Here is a 17,878-nt window from a genome sequence, read left to right on the forward strand (position 1 = left end):
TTTTTTGTGAAAATTGGATTCAAAATGATAACAAATAAGATACCTTATTTAGTTAAATTAATCATTTTTATATATTTTATTGAAAAATTTAAAATTAATAAATTTTATATTTAAATAATTTATACTAAAAAATAATATAAATATATTTTCTTAATCAAATCGAATAATGTCAATATCGACTTTATACTTACGTAACTCATAGAGATATCCCTACACTCGATCTCTTAAGTTGACCCTTGTGATTTAAACCCTTTCTTTTGACATTAACATCAACAAAATCTGATCCTCAACAGTAATTCTGGACCCACCCACTTACTTTAAGCAAGGTGAAGTTAGCTAATATACATGTAAAAGTCAAGATAAGTCCTTATCAACTCAATACCCAAATGCAATAAAAGGGGGAAAAAAATTCTTGCTGAAACCTTTATAAAACCGTAATTCGATGGGACCCTTTGGGAATTGAGAGTGGGATCCACTTTCAAATCAATGTAGTGTGGTCCATTGACCGGTGATAGATACAGCCATTGATGGGAAAAACGGTACCAAAACAAAGTGCAAAGGTACCGGAAAAAAGGAGAAGTGGAGGGTTCATGAATTTTCTCAAAGGTAAATTATATTAGTTTAGTTCTCCATGGCCAGGGGCTCCAGCTCATTTGCCTTTGATTTAGTTAACCCATGCCTGCCATAGTGCCATTAGCCCCCCCATATTGCCATGATTTTTATGGCAATAGAGCAATTCCCGTTCTTTGCTGGTTTCCTTTAAGGAAGGATGGGGTCAGGTGAGTGTATGGACTTTAGATAGCAAACAAATGATTGAGATTATTATGGGGTGGGATTACAGCTTTTATTCATAGGGGTGAAAACAAAGGCATTAATCAAAGATTATTACCGTACAAAAACCATGGGAATTTGCTTTTCCTTTTTTTGCTTTGGATTTTGTATAATGAGAGTAGATACAAAATAGTCGGATTGTGCTGATATTATTACTCCATATTCATAGATGATGATGGGGGTGGGGGACCCAGAGCAGGGGCGTGATAATTGAGAGTGAAATAACCAAAAAAACGAGCGTGGTATGAAGGGAACATAGAAGCAGTGTAAGATGTAGGGATGTAAGGGGACATTGGCTTCTGAATCTTCTGACGATGAGAGAGATGGAACCCCCGTTTTGTCTCTGCGTTCCCACCCAAAAATATTAAAGTATCACTGTCGCTGGTCCAGGGCTTCTTCTCTCCTCCTCCTCCTCCTCCTCCTCCTTCAACCTCTGTGGCGGTGGGCCGAGAGTCTTTAAGGCTGCTTGCTTGCCTGCCTCGGCTTTTTACAGGGACAGTTTTCATGCAAAAGCACATTCCCTTTTTGGCACACCCCCCCCATTCTTTTTCTTCCCTCTCCACTATCTACGGCTGCAGTTTGGAATTTGACTAATCCAAAATACAAGTCAAAAAGTTTATTCCCTTTGTGATCATCACATCTTGCACACATTGTTGATGTATGATAATAAAATAAAGTATGAAGTAATAGACACAAATGAATCATTTTCAAGTTAAATTTAAACATATACCTTAATAATAGCGATACAAGATAAATTAACGATACTAATCAAGTTTATACTATGCACAATTTGAGATATACCTCATTAATGCTCACGGGTGATATTGCATGAGAAAAGTTGAAATCCGACTAAAGTTTTTCTGCAAAAGAATAAAAGCAGCATGAATAGTTTAGCAGCTCGGGGGGATGGGAATGTAACAGTTGGGTCATTTATTTCTAAATATTTTAAGGGTACTTACTATGGTAACAAGGCAAGGTATTGACCATAGGTAAAGGAAATGGATACATCTCTCTGCTATCATTGATCACAGATTACTCAATTGCAAGTCCATTAAACATTTTTTTATATATATATTTGGGGGGAAGGTGAGAGTATGCGATAGTGACCAAAGCCAAGTGGATTCTTATCTCGAACTCTTGGTCAAACAATGGGTTTTTTATATATTATAATAATAATTACAGTGAAAGGAGATTAATTTTGTCTTTGTGCAAGGTAGCTGTATTGAGTTTATGATTACGATATGAAGCCAAATGCCTAATCATACCAAGGCGCAATGATGTTTAACCATGGTGATGAAAGATTATTGGATTGACCAACCATCTCCACGCCAAGGATTTGCTTTTACAATTTGCGCTTTCATGCCCGAAGGTTGGTGAAATCAGAAGATATACACTGCACTTTTTATGGTTCAATTATTATTTGGATAAATTTCACTTACACTTTTTATGATTTTAAGTTTTTTTATATAACAGTATGTATTAGGATTAAGTGAAATGAATCTGACTCCAACAAATTGACTAAATTCATTGATTAATTCAATCAATGATCAATTCAATTGTTAAAGATCGGTTAATTCGATCTATTCAATTGATTCTTAGTATTAATAACAATTATTTAACTTTAAGAAGGTCAAAAAATGAATGAATGAATTGTTAGCACAATCTTAATAATTTTTTTCCCAATTAGTTTCCATGGATAAGTTATGTTATCATGAGAGATTACATCGTTCATTTGACATAATAAAATTACTAAAATACTTTAAATTTAAAAATTATTTTATTTGTTCATATTTAAAATTTTATTAAAAAAATAATCTAGTAATTTTTCCTGAGAATAAATTTGTTGGCATAATGTTCAAATAAGCTTTTAAATTATTTAAAAAAATTCAAATAAAATTTTATTCTTTTAATACATTTAATCAAACCCTTATATTTTTATTATAGATCAAATAAGTCTTTATAATTAAAGATTGATTAATTACTATCAATCAAAATACCACTTGTTATTTTTTATTCAAATAATACTAATATAATGTTGATGTAAAAGGATGAAAAGTGCACATATGATATTGTTATTATATTAAATTAACATATCACTTCGTTATCAATTATGATATATTACTATATTATATCATTATTAATTATGATATGTTAACATATTAAATTAATATCACGCGGTATAAAATGACAAATGATATTTTGATTAAGTTAATTATTAATAATAAAATATTTATTTAAAATAAAAATATAATAACTTATTTGATTCAAAATAAAAATATAAAATTTTTTTAATTTTTTAAAAAAATTGAAGTACTTTTTTGGACAGCCTTTACAGCCCAAAAATGTTAATCTTGGATTAAACTTTACTAGGCCCATATCTCATCAGAAAAAGCCAAGGTCCAGGCCTGTATTTATATTTTATTTTCTTCAGGGCTAGTTTGGTTCTACTCACGAGTCTTATACTTCTTGGTTTAGGGTTTTTCATGTTTCGGGGTTTTTGCTTTGCCACCTAGAAGAAGAACCTCAGAGTTGCAATGCTAAAATCCTTAAGTTTCAGCTTGGGTCATCAATCGCAGTTAAAAATGAAAGGACTAAGCGTAGCAGATGCTGATTTAGTGGTGTATGTACACCCATCGAAGAGTAGGAAGGTTTCCCAGGCCATCCTCCGTGAGCTTAGCTCTCTACTCTTCAAGTTCGTTCTTCTACCCTCCATGTTAGCTAAAACCCATACTAGTATTATTTTCTAATTCACCCAAAATCTGCTGATTTTGTTGATATATTGCCTGTGATTTGAACTTTTGTTTTCTTAAATGTTTAACTCTGTTTTTTTTTTTTTGGTCCTTTTTAAGAGAGAAGCTTTATGTTTTAGCTGAAAATTTCACTTGTTATATGAAGTTAGCTATAACGTAGAGCTGCTTCTGGGACTACTTGACTTGAAATTTTGAAATGTTAGTCCATTTTTACTTTTATTTTTCTTGTAAATAATAGCTTTTGTCTCTTTTTAAATGATTGGAGATACTTGATAATTGCGAGCTAGATGCTTTCAGGTGTTGCGAAAGTCTATTAGGCCCAATTTAATGTCTTTCAAAATCATCAAAGATGTAGAATTTCTGGATGATTGGCGATATTTTTTTTTGGCTCTGTTAGGATTAGTATTCAATTACATAGGATATGTCTTTATGCACTTCATGTCATGGTGATAATAATTAAATTGTGTGTGAGTATTTGCTTCCTTCTATCGCACTTTAAACTATTTCTGCTTTTCCTTGCAGGTTCAACGAAGCATTTGATGGTGTTTTATTGGCTTATGATGTTAACATTCAGGATAAGCAGGCAAAGATTCTTTCTGGTGTTCATCCTTATTTTGGTCTGAGACTAAAAGCAAATCTCCTACTTTTTTCACCAAAGTCAGATATGCTCTTAGGTACTTTTGCCATGATATTTCAGGTTATATATATAGTTATTGTTGTGATAAATATCACATTGCTTTGTACTTATTTAATTATGTGCACGCCTAAGATATTGTCTAAGCTAATTTTCTTTCCCATTTTCAGAGGGGAAAGTAGTGAAACTTTCTCAAGAGTCTATTCATGTCATTATTCTTGGTTTTTCCTCTGCAATCATAACAGCTCAAAACATTCGTGGAGAATTTAAGTATAAAACTGTGAGTAACAGTTCACCACCATGTTCTGAAGTTCTTTATTTGGTTGTGCATGTGTATATGGCAAGAGACTATATTAATTACTCTAGTTACTTACATAGTTGCTTATTCTTTCATAGAAAGATGAAGAGGAACTATTTGCCAGCAGATCTCACAAGCGTCATGTCATAAAGGTTGGAACCATGATCCGTTTTTTAGTCAAGAGGTGACAATTTCCTTTTAAAACAAAACTAGTAATTTACTTTAAGAATAGCATATGTTTTTCAATATTTTACTATTTTGGTTATCATCAATGTTTTATTGCAAGCTAGAGCAAAGTGATATTCTTCGTGTGTTTATATAGTTACATACTCAGCTCTAATTATCCTTCTAGTTATTCTTTGTGTTCAAGGCCAAGTTCGACATTTTTCATTTCTAATTAATGATAACAATACATATTCTCACCACGCTAATTGATTTTTTGCCCACTTTGCCTTTCTAATTTCATTTGTCAATCATTCATCCTTAAAACAAAGGTTCTTAGTTCAATCTTTCATGGGTGCTACACTAATGCTACCACATTCAGAACAATCAAAATATTGATCCATTACAAACCAATGGATCATTGCTTCAGTCTTTAGGCCTCAGTTCTGTATGCATGCCTGCTCACTAATGTTTTACTGTATTTCATCAGTCAAGTTTATTTCTATTTGAAATTTAAACTTAGCTGAAATTCCAATTTTTTTTATTTTTATTTTTCCCTTTGGAGAATTGGCAGAAGCCTGGTGGTTAAGGACACCTTGATCAAATGAATTTTGACATTGATTCTTCTTTGCAGTTTTGATGAGGAAATACTTCACATCATCGGGTCTCTGATGCCTGCTCACACAGGAAGCATTTGTTGGTTAGATAGGAATTTGGAAGAAATTTCAGAATTTGATAGGTTTTTAAATAAACTAAAAAGTTTTTGAATGGCAAATTTTCTGTATGTTAACTTGCAAAGGTCTTAATCAAAACGTTGTTGTATAATTCTGTAGGAGTGCTACGAAGAGTAGAGGTAGAGAATGGCAGGAGGATAAAACTTTTGAAGGAACAACTCCCTTGAGCTACAATAATCACATTCAAAAGTCAAAAAAACGTAGAATCACTGAAGATTAACGAAGCTTGCTTCCAATTACTGATTGATCAAGGAGATATCTTGTTCTCAGGTAATATGTGGACTCTTTCATTTGCTCTCTGTGAATGTTTTCTAATACCTATATCTGGTAGTCTTTATTAGGTTGAATTGTTATTCTCTTTACTTACTTTTACAGTCATATGTTTAGAGTAATCAGCTCATCAACTATCACTTGGATTGATCCAATGCATAGATTAAATACCGTGATTAATCGAATTCTTGTAGGAGTGCTTCTCTGTTCTGCGTTACTGCTTTAGTCCCCACATTCAATTGCTTGCAAAATACAAATGCATTGTAAAATAGTGCAGCTTTCTAATGCTGTAGTTTGCTGTATTTATTTTTGAAAATTGGTTTTGATAGCAAATTTATAAATTTTTGTGCTATTGCAGGTAGCAGAAGGTCCATACAAATGAAAATACATCGCTTTCTTTTGATGACTTTGGCAAGGAATATATGCTCTTCTGAGGAAGGTGGTTGACAGTTCGAAATCTGCCCTTAGTCCTTCCTACACCAAGATCCCCAAAATTGAGACAAAGAATGCATTAGTTTTACCCCTGAGAAGTGGGTATTTTTTGTTTCCTGGTGTTGTACATCGAGGGAAAGTCTTTTTGTACTTTGTACATCGTAGGCTTGGCCATGTTCATACATACGCTAACACTACTATTATCAAAAAGAAATGCTTTGCCCCCTTGTTTCGTGATGGCTTCTTGTCATGTTTTGTCCAATTTTGATTTATGTCAATGTTTACTGATAAATTCAGTTACCCGCATTTTCTGGCTTCAATCTGCTCTGTTAGATGGAAGGAAGACGGAGTGGCGGTGTTTTTGGGAACCGTCAGCCAATTCGTAGTATTTTAAGAGACAATGGCTAATTCGTGCAAGTCGTAGATTCTGATGAACTCTGCTACAATGGATCTAATTGGCCAGCAATATGGAAAGTGAAACATAATTTACACATAACTTGTCGATGAACATGATAGATTATCCTCATACCCAAATGTATTTCTTAAAGTTTGGAAAAGATTTCGTGTTATTTTCATGAACCAAAAAGGTCGTATCAGCCTGTACACGATCCGGACAATTGGGCAGAAAGAACTTCCTCGTACCCATGGGCCAACATCCGAAATGACGGAGGCCCGAAGGCTGTAATTAAACCTGCACCACACGTTGCTGCTGGATGGTGTTGATCACCCAAAGTGGGCAGTATTCAGAGGTAAATAATCATGCTTCTCAATGAATATTGGGATTGCGCCACTTTTAGTGAAAGACTGAAGGGTACAGCCAACTCGGACACATGTCAAATGGGCTACACAACCTCAGATTGTGTAAATCTAATCGTTGTTGATTGTGGTAGACACCACCAAATACCATACAAGAAAGAAGGTGGACGACATCTGTGATGGTTAGTCAATCATTTTTATGGTGGATTCGGATTATCGGGGGTTGCAACAAGTACATTCCATTTTGTGCCATGTACCTATGATTGCCATTGCAGCTGGATTACATATTTTGGGCGGCTTACAGATAACCAATACAGACAGATCCCTTTTTTAGCTGTTGCAAGAAAAAAAGAACCCTATATTCATTTATTCTCCATTTTCACCATTATCATCAGGTATGGTATGGGGTTTCTTTCAAAAAACAACCCACTTATATATAATATTTGTGTATGCATGTATTCCTCCTGGACCCATCTTTCAAAAGTCCAATAAAGAAATGATTAAAAAGAGGAGTCAGGAGTGGTAGAAGACGGGGTTTTCAGGTTTGGTAGATGATTCTCACTACTTCCATCAAACACCCAACCCCATGTGATCTGTCATTATTTTAACCAGAAAAAAACAGAAACGATAATGACAAACTTTCCCCCGTATAATCCGGGCCTGTAACATGCTTCAGGCTCTCTCTCTTGATCGAAGTAAATGGCTTGATTCTGCCCTTTTTTCTGGGCGACGGGACAGTTAAAACTTCAACTCCTCCTTCGTATAGTGGCACTTCAAGCATGTGTATCAGTGTATGCATACAAGAGAGAGAGAGAGAGATTTTGTTATCACTTGGAATCTTTGTTCGGTTTACCTCTCATTGTCTTATGCACATCTGACAAATCTTTCTGTGTCTCTGTCTCTGCATGTTGTGAAAGGATTTGGAAGATCATGTATAGATGCGAGGATGATATTTCTATAGATTTTGAAGCGGGAAAAAGGTTTTTAATCATGTAAATAATCAACTGCTTTCATTCTCTTTTACAAAGTTGAGATGTGTATATATTCCTTGATTTAGGAATAGTTTTGAAGCAGATTTAAGTACCCATAATCTTAATTAACTTTGACAGCACTAAAGTAATGTGCTTAACATTGTTTAGAATGTGTGAACAAGCTATGGTACATGGGAAAGAAAATATTCAGATGTGACTAGAAGAATATCAGAGGAGATGAACTTAAAGATAATGGGGCAGAAAGCATTAGCTAAATCAATCCGTATCTTTTCATTGCAATCTTTGATCTTAACGAGCTGAAGACAGGCACGTCCAATCATTTCCAATCATTTTATGCAATGATTACGTTAGACTCCCATGGGAAATTATTAGCACTCTCTCAGAGTAATTTGACCCCCTAACATCCCCACTCCCACCATGAATTGTTCGTCGCATAAACATCATTTTGTTCCCTAATCACGTCCCACTCCCAAGGGTCACACAAAATCTATCATTAATGATGGAGTATTAGTTGTCAGTTAACTTCCATTACAACGATATCGCCTTTATCTTCAAGGAGAGAAAGGAAAGAGACGGTTAGACAAGCGTGGGGGATGCTAAGACAGCTAGCAATTTCTGTGTTTTATAAAAACCCCAAGCTTTTCTTTTAAAAAATAATCCAGTTTCAGGAAAAAAGAAGCAATGATTGCACACAATATGAGGTCTTATGAAAGCTTGGAAGCATGGGGGGTTATGGCCATGGGGGCTCCTGTCTGTCAGTACGGATTTCTTAGGACTAACCAACCAAAAAACCTAAAGAAAAAGAGAAAGTAATGGGCTTTGATTGGCTGTTTTTGCGTGGATTGATCCACCCCATGTGAATATCTTATAATTCCTGTAGAATTTAAAAGCCTGCAAATTCCTATGAAAGTTTCATTCACTCACTCATGTCCTGCAGCAAGGACACTGGTCTATTACCAGGGTTAAAGATTCTCCTTTCCACCGTCCAAGCTCTTGTTTGGGTCTGAAAAGCTGGAAACAAAAGGAGGAAACCCCTAACTTTAGAGCGTGTGCTCAAGTGTTGATATAATAAAAGGCAAAAGTGCATTGATTCTTTGGGGATTAAAAACCGAAGCAAAGTTTGATGTTTGAAAAAACTGTTTCAAGATGAACTGGGTTTCCTTTTATAAACTGTAATGGTAGCAAATATGTACGTGCTAGAGCAACTCCATCTGTCCTATCTTCTTCTTTTGGTCGCACATTTGCTGACTTTATCTATGTGCATGGTGGGTTACATGTTTGTGCTAATCATGATGTCTCTTCACGTACGGCTCATCACCCTGCCAGCACCATATGCACTCCTAATTTTATTTTCCATTATACTTCAAAATAAAAAAAGTCGACCTTATATATATATATATATATAATTAAAGGGGTTTTCATCATACCTTTTTGCTATATATAGAATAATTTTCAACGTATATAGTATGGAAAAATGAATCTTAGTGAAAATGACTTTGGGAATGTTTGAGGGTGTAAGAGGGGTATAGCTTAGCTTAACTTTAATAATAAGACTATTAAAAGCCTGGGTTTTATCATAATTTATAGAAAGCTCCATTTCATGGCCACGTACATAATACTTCAACACACATTCAAAACTTCATTCAAAGTAAGTAAAAACCGTTACAATAATCACGAGAAAATCACATGGTTCGGATGAAATTTTTTATTAATTATAGTTTCAATTCCATTTAGAAAAATCTGTATATAAATTTAAAGACAACACGATAAAATAAAATTCCATTAATATTGATTATAGTATTATTGATGAAATATTTCATCGGAAATGATTACAAAACCTATATAACTTATTTCGTCATAATCTATAAACAATCCATTGATAATAAGTAGTATATATATTTAGTCCAAATTATCCAATTTTCTTGGAGTGTCTAACTCTGAGAATTGACCAGAAATTTAATATAAGAAAGGACAAAATTACTGTTATCAACGACTAAAAGTGTCGATGAGCTGGTTAAATTAATTAACTGTCTCAATCAATATTTATTCCTAAAATCCACGCATATAATTAACCATATGACTGCTGGTATAGAATAGGAAATTTGATGTCCTTTTAAATTTAATATATGTTGAGAAGAGGTTGCCATATGGAAAAAATTTTAATTTTTTGCAAACGAGGAATTGCTGTTTTGATAGTGATAGAAGGTGTAGGATCATAACATGGAAACAAAAAAAAAAACAGATATTATTGTTTAAGAATGATTAATTATTGGTCAAAATATATCAATGGCTGTTTGGATGCCCAGAAAATTAAAATTAAAATTAAATAAAATAATTGCAGACTATAGTGTAAAAGAGGTTGCATGGAGAGTGTTCAGACCCTAATTCATTTTATTATAAGCTAGTGAACAAAAAATACTTTAGTTTTTAGTGCTATATTCTGCTATGGTTCTGACACGTCTAAAGCAAAGAAATTGCATGGTTGCTTCTTTTAAATTAGTTCTTACCAAACCAAACTGAAGCTCAACGTTGGTGTTTGCCAATGCTTCCAAATTTAGTTCACAGATTCTTCCCCAATTCAAGTAGATGGTTTTGTACGGAATCAAAGGGTGGTGGGGGTTGTTTGTTAGCTCCACAACTGGCTACAGCTATGCACGAACACCCTGCTTAGTTAGTTCTACTGAAATCCTTGTCAGTAATCCCTGGTTAGGACAAAACCCTCCCGGACATTGAAAGATGTTACATGGTTGAAGCTAACCTGCAACTTGGGACTGGGTTTTTTAAATAATGCAGTCTTTTTCCTGTTTTCGATAAGCAAGTTGGGGTTCATCACATTCTCCCATCGATAATTAATGTTGGGTTCTTGCTTCGTGATTTGAAGATTGGATCGGCTTCTTGTTGAGAAGCTCTAAAATCATTTTAAGTTTTTATTATTTTTTTAAAAAGAAAACATATATGTTTATTAATGACGTATATTTACATATACAACTGAACTAGTACCTACTACTTTCGATAAATATTACAGTATGGGGTAGAAAGTCTTAACACGTGAATATATTGAAGAATTTACTTTATCTTAATCATATTTGAAAAAAAGGAAAAATAAACTCTTTAATGATAGATGAATCGAAATGACCAAATTCCAAATAATTAATAATCTCGAGATTAAAATGATGCGCTGATCAAATGAACATGATTATGTACGACTTATGTCGTTTGTGAACGACAACTCCACGTAAGAGGTTTTGGATTAATGACAAGAGAAACATAGTATTAATACAATATTTTAACACATTAATCCAAAATTATGACGTGGACTTGTTCCAAGCTTCTAATATAGGCCTAAAGAATTGTCCTAGTGGATCATGTAGGTACTGCAAGACACCCCCACGTTTGCATTATCTTAATTTTCTCAATCATCGCTCAATATATATAAAATAAAAACAAAGAATCAAAAAAGCAATGATAGACATTTTTTTTTTTGGATTTTAGATAAACTTTTAAAAATATAGTCTGGACCTTCAACGTGTCAAGCTCTCGGGGATGTTTTGCATACGCCGAAAGTGACACATAAAATTCTAAACATGATAAAGGCATTGTTCTAATTCCTACACTAAGCTCTCTAAGCTAGCATGTGCCAGCTAGGTGGATTAATAAGCAGTTTAATAAGTTTTTTTTCCTAACAGCAAGAATTGTCGGCCTTAATCCGGGCTTAATTACCCTAAATAATAAAAGTTTAATGAATGAGAAGCAAGAGGATAAAAGGAGATTCCCGATTCCCAAAAGCAAAACAGACAGACATTAGTAGGGAGTTAGCAAGCAAAAAGTATTTTCTGTTGTAACTAAAGAAGTAAAAAGAACCCAACACACACGTCTTCATTCCACCTTCCAAAAGTAATTAACTGCCTTTCTCTAACTTTTGCAAGCCCTTTTTTATTTTCTTTTGTCCTCTCCTTTCTCCAAAGCCTTGTGTTGCCATGACCTGCAAAGCAAGAATCTTTTCAAACCTAAGCTTAGCTTTGATCCAATAGATTCTAAAAGAGAAAGATATATATAGTGTGGATTAGCATTTGAGTATTTTATTCATTAGTAGTGTATAATTTCTTACTTAAAGAGTAAGGTTTAAATTTTTTTTTTCAAATTTAAAAAGTACTCAAAACATTTAACTCATTGATTAATACATGATTCCTTTGTTTAAAAAATAAAAATTAAAATTTTTTTCTCTCAATTATATATATAGAGTATAGATTAATGTTGATGTATAAAGCAAATTAAAACAAAAAGCTGTAAATATAAAATATTATTATTTTTATCTTTTTTTTATTAATGATTGACAGTAAACATATTTATCGTACGCATACATATACTTATATATTTACACAAATTGATAAATGGATGTATTTATAAATATAAAGATTTATAAAAAAAATTATCGTTAGTCAATGATTCATAACGATTAAGATATATTTAATGTGATGTTATTGTTTTTTTTTTCTAATGATAACATTATTGATTGTGTGATATATGGTTATGGGCACATGTTATCGTCAGATTGATACAAACACTTAAATTTCATTATTAAGAGCTCTGTTTTTTCCATCAATCTTTTTGGGGTAATTTAGGGCTAGTAGGTAAGTTTGGGTGTGAGTGGAATACACACAAGGTTTTACCAATTAAAATTTACGGCAGCCCGTACGAGAAGCGAGAGGGAAGGCCGTGGGGTCCGTAAGGCCCGTGACACGTTTCAGTACAACTAGGCGGCTACGAACCTAGACACCAACTCTTCCAAAAAGTACCTCCAAGTCCTCTAACTTTGTTTTTCTTTTTTTTTCTCTCTCTCGCCACATATAATATAATCTTAGTGGCCCATTTGGGGAGCCATGGGTCCCGCTCAGCCCACCCCTCACTCATGGCTTCCCGCAACTGAAAGACGGTGCCATGTCAGCACACTGACACTTACGTGGGAAAACGGAATTCCTCCATTGTCGCGCATCGTTTCCCACCTTATTTAAGGTTACTCGCCACACCACCAATCGGAATTTTGGATATTTCTTGGCATGTCCCACTCTCCATGACCTATTGCCTCTTGATTTTTGGCACTTTTAATTATTTGAACCAAGTTAATTTAGCCGCAAGTTTATATAATTTTCATCAATTCTTTAAAAAATAATATAATAATTACGAAAATATTTCTATAAATATAATTTTAGCAAGTGTTTATAGAGACTTTTTTCATATTATGTTTTATTTTATACACATATTATTATAAATTAGGAAAAATCAAGTATAGTAGTAGTATTTAAAAAGAATCTAAACTAATATATATTCCCTAAATCTTCCAATATATTTTGTGTAGATTGAAACAAAGGGGAAAGGTTTACTAAAATGGGAAGCAAACAAGTAAGGGGAAAGAATTAACATGTTGGGTGATCTATGCTATAATAGAGAGAGAAGATATAATTGTAGCTTTATGTTTGCCCAATCCATTTAGGTTTATGTCTTTATGTTTTTTCTTAATGCTGTCTCTACGGTGTTTGGGGATGTATTTGGTTAAAAATTCAAAGACATTTCGCAAAAACAAAATAAATGATGTGATCCTTAAATCCTAGCAAGTGGGGTTTGTAACGTACACATACTATGGCGTTCGGGGGGATGCACCCTACCTCCCACAACATGCACGTGGCCCCATGGATCCCAATAGGCCCATCTTGACCTTTCAACCGGATCGAGTAATCTTTTTTGTTTATAATTTTTTTATTTATTAAGAGCTTATTTGGTTTAATTTTTTTTTAAATTTAAAAGTTATTATTAAGTTCTTACGAAAAATAATAATTTTTAAAATTAAGTTAAAACTGTTTGGTAAACTGTTTAACAAAATAAATTATATAAGCTATAATTTAAATTAAAATTACCATAAAAGGTATTCATACTATATTCAATTACCTAATAAGTTATAATGTAATGTTTTAAGTTTGTATATAATTTCAGACGTTAAAATCGAAAAAATCAATAAAAAAAGGAATAAATTTCAAACTTGTATAGTAGCAATAATATTAGATTTTTGTTAATCTAACAAGTAATCAGATCATGATACTTTAATTTAAAAAAAAAAGAAAAAAAAGGAAACGATGTATTTAATATCAAATTTTTTTTTGGTGAAAAAAAGAGAAAATCTTTAAATAGTATTTGAATGCAATTTTGAATTTTAGATTTTTTTTCTCTTAATATTTGTAAGAACAAAAAAATTTTAGATTTTGATATTTTGTTGTTGAGTTTTCTGTTTTTTTATTAGTTTTTGTAGAGAGAAGTAGAGAAAGGGAAATCGTGATTTACGTTGAATAATAGTAATTTGTAAAGAGAGGAGATGATAAGGAGATTAATTCAGAGAAGGGTATTACTTGAAAATTAATGTGTTTTAAAAAAAAAAAAAAAACTCATCATTTAAGTTTTTTTTAAGCTTTTTTTTTTAATTTTTATTAAAAAAATTATTTTTTTAAATTTTTTTAAAAAATCATGTTTGTCTTAACTTCTGATTTTAAGAAATAAATAAGTTAAAAAAAATTAAACCAAACATATACTAGGTCGGAAAAAAAAATAACGAAAATGATTGATCTTTGATGGTCTACTCTCGCTTAAGAGACTTTGATGCTCATAATTAGAAAAGAAGTTTGGGGTTTGATTAGGCGAGAGATGTAGCTTAAAACAAGGGGTTCAATGAGTGATTAGGAAGGGGGAGGGAGGCAATTGATTTTGGCAGTTTGTTTTGGGAAATTAAAGAAAGGGGAAGATGGGGCATCGTCGCACATGGGGAATGGTCAGATATGGAGAATACAAAAATCGTTGCTTTAGTAGAGCCGGATTTTTTTTAATGTTTTAGGAAACAAAAGCATCTTCAATTGACTCAACCACTTTTAAGAGACACAACCTTTCTTCCAACTTTTGCATGTGGTGGGTTTTTTTTTTTAGGCTTCAATTTCTTCTACTTCGTGCGTTATAGGACAACCTTTTTTTAATTGCATGCTCCCTCGCTCTCTTCCCCTCTCCCTCTCTCTCTCTCTCTTTGTGGCTGCTGTAGCTCTGTTCCCTGATAAGATCCACATGGTTTATCTTTGATTTGCTTAACTTGAATTAATGACGTCGAGTTCCATACTTCAAAGAAAGCTGCGTTGGTCAGACTTCTTTTCCCCGATGAAAATGCGGGTGCTGCAAATTTGACTGCTATTGAAAGATAATCATTATCGGCAGTTTAATTAACTCGATAAGTCAAGCTTTGGTTTACCATCTCCACTCTTATCAGTCAACCAAAAACGCTTTCACTTTTCAACAATTAAACAGGAATTATCGTGTGCTATTAATATTTTATTTTTAAATATTTACATTCTTTAACTTTTTACGAAAAAATTTTAAATACATTTCATAACTCGATAATTAAAATATTACTTATTAATTTATATCATATAATATTACTATATTATGTTGATATGTTACAAGAGATAATTACGTAATATTCTTACTTTTTTATATTATAAATATAATTTTTATAAATTTTTTTGCTTTTTTTCCACATTAAAAAAATCAATATTTATATTTATAATCACCATAAAATAAAATAAAAACAATTTTTTAAGAAGGAATAAAAGAAAGTTTTCCACATTATGTCATTTTCAAATTGATTTTGGACTAAATTCAAAAAAGTTATAATGTTGTCCGCAACCCCACCAAAATTATTAACACTGGAATACTAAATTAGTAATCCTTCCATTTTATATATAAATTAGTAATCCTTCCCTTTTAGTAATCTTTCCAACTTCAAAACAGAGAGAGAGAGAGAGAGTAAGAACATTAAAATACTTTTAAAAAATCTATCCTCCTAGATATCAATCTTTTCAAGGTCACAATAATTAAAAATTAAAAAAAGAAGAAAGAAAAAGTTTACTCCAAATTACTCACATGACATACTCATTCGTACCAATTTATTCTAGAGTTCAATGTATCAAAAGCATAAAATCTTTCTCTAAAGATTGCATGACATCTATCTTTGCATTAAACATTTGGAATTTCTTTTGATTTTTGCATCATTAATTTTGTCCTCTTTTTGTATTTGTTTTACTATTATCCTACAAAATTATTATTATTATTATTGTTATTGTTTATCCAAATGTAAAAGACATTTGGGCTTTTTATTTGCTTCATCAACAGCAGACACAGTCTCGTAATTATCTCGAACTTTGAGGGTGCTTTCCCACCTGGCCTTTTATAAAATCCTCCTCCCTCCCAAACTCTCAAATCCCCCCCTCCCAGCAAAAAATAAAAAGTTCCTATTTTTCTCGCCAAAGTGAACTCTCGATCCTCAAAACCAAAGGCAAACAGAGATTTCTTTGAGGTTTTTTTTTCTCGGGAAAATGTCCGCGGGGCTTGGAAAATGCAGCAAAATCCGCCACATTGTGAGGCTTAGGCAAATGCTGCGGCGGTGGAGGAACAAGGCTCGGATGTCAGCGGGCCGCATCCCGTCCGATGTGCCGGAGGGACACGTGGCGGTCTGTGTTGGGATGAGTTGCAGGAGATTCGTTGTGCGCGCGACGTACCTAAACCATCCCGTCTTCAAGAAACTGCTTGTGCAAGCCGAGGAGGAGTACGGCTTCACCAACCAAGGCCCATTGGCGATCCCCTGCGATGAGTCCGTTTTCGAGGAAGTGATCCGGTTTATTTCCCGGTCGGAGTCGGGTCACTCGGCAAGGTTTGTGAACTTGGAGGACTTTAAAGGGAACTGCCACGTGGGAATCAGGAGTCAGCTTGATTTGTGGACCGAATCTCGACCGTTACTTCATGGGTTCGCAGAGAAAACAATCTGGTAATTAAAGACGCAGTGGAAATAGAAAGGAGAGAGGCTTTGATTCTGACCCGGGGTTTTTGACTCAGTTCCGAGTTAGCTCGAGTGAACAATTAATTATACACACTGCTGGAGTCAGTGAGTTTGCCGAGTTGATGAGTTGGTTACTAATTCGTGGGTATTTACTTACCATGGTAAAAAAAAGGTAAGTTAGTGGGGGTTTTCCTTTTTCTTTTTTTTTTTCTTTTGTGCCCTTTATCGAAAATTGCTTGTAATTGGTTAAAAATTGGGGGGTAAAATGAGCTGAGTCAATGTATATTAACTCCAGAGAATGCACGGAGATGGCAGAAAAATGGTGGGTGAGTTATCCACCGAGTCGTCCCGGGTTCGAATCGGAGTGGAGGCCAAAAAAAAAAAGGTTGAGACTTTGAGACACATGAATTCATGAAGAAGAAACAAAGAAAAACAAAAAAAGAAGTGATTGGTTGTAAATTCTGTGATTTATTGATTGAATGAAAGAATTGTAGAGATATTCCATCAATGATTTCCACTATGGGACCTTCCATTTTTATTCTTCTTTTAAATTATTTTTTAATTTCTAAAATTTGCGATTTTTAATGTAGCAAGAATGACATAGTGTTTCAATCATGGTGGCCGTTGTGGGCGTTATGATGGCACCAACCCACGTGAAAGCAAGTGTCCCTCCCCATAATCCCATTGCCTCTGTTTCACCTGGTTCAACCCTCTCTTGTCTCTTAACTCTAAATAGTATTATAATTTTCAAAGGGTAATTTTTTTTTTTTACAATCCCGAACGATAAAGGGTTAAATCTCAATGAATGGTGACCTGTAATATTTCGTCGCGTAAGGTAATTTCTTGTATTTATCTAATCGGTTGCATATTTATCCGATCGGCGAAGGATTGAACCAAAAGGTAATTTTGAACAAACTTAGAGGAGATGCAACTACTTGAAATTAAAGTTGAAATCTTCATCACTTAACCAACAGTTTGTCGGTGGTAATTAGGTTAGGTAAAATGTAAAACTTGGCAAACATTTTTGCCACCTACAACATACAAAAAGTAGAGAATTAGCTATCCACGAAATTCTATGTTAAGCCATACATCTTTTAATTATCAACCAACATGGTCTGCTAAAAGTTGCCTAATTTATCCTGCATTTACCCTCTAT

The 17,878-nt window shown here is 33.4% G+C and overlaps 2 protein-coding genes across 2 annotated transcripts; both read left to right on the plus strand.

Moving 5' to 3' along the window:
- The first annotated feature begins 3,288 nt into the window (after positions 1 to 3,288).
- LOC18591523 (DNA-directed RNA polymerase) lies at positions 3,289 to 6,348 on the plus strand. The gene is made up of 7 exons (XM_007017690.3): positions 3,289 to 3,523; positions 4,104 to 4,255; positions 4,386 to 4,495; positions 4,612 to 4,697; positions 5,310 to 5,414; positions 5,509 to 5,679; positions 6,038 to 6,348. The coding sequence occupies exons 1-6, from the start codon at positions 3,366 to 3,368 to the stop codon at positions 5,627 to 5,629; spliced, it is 732 nt and encodes a 243-aa protein (XP_007017752.3). The 5' UTR covers positions 3,289 to 3,365; the 3' UTR covers positions 5,630 to 5,679; positions 6,038 to 6,348.
- Positions 6,349 to 16,153: 9,805 nt separating this feature from the next.
- Positions 16,154 to 17,230, plus strand: LOC18591524 (auxin-induced protein 6B). The gene has a single exon (XM_007017692.3). The coding sequence runs from the start codon at positions 16,262 to 16,264 to the stop codon at positions 16,712 to 16,714; it is 453 nt and encodes a 150-aa protein (XP_007017754.2). The 5' UTR covers positions 16,154 to 16,261; the 3' UTR covers positions 16,715 to 17,230.
- Positions 17,231 to 17,878: the final 648 nt, after the last annotated feature.

Source organism: Theobroma cacao, chromosome 8, assembly GCF_053813885.1.
Source record: "Theobroma cacao isolate CCN51 chromosome 8, ASM5381388v1, whole genome shotgun sequence".
NCBI classification, from domain to species: domain Eukaryota; kingdom Viridiplantae; phylum Streptophyta; class Magnoliopsida; order Malvales; family Malvaceae; genus Theobroma; species Theobroma cacao.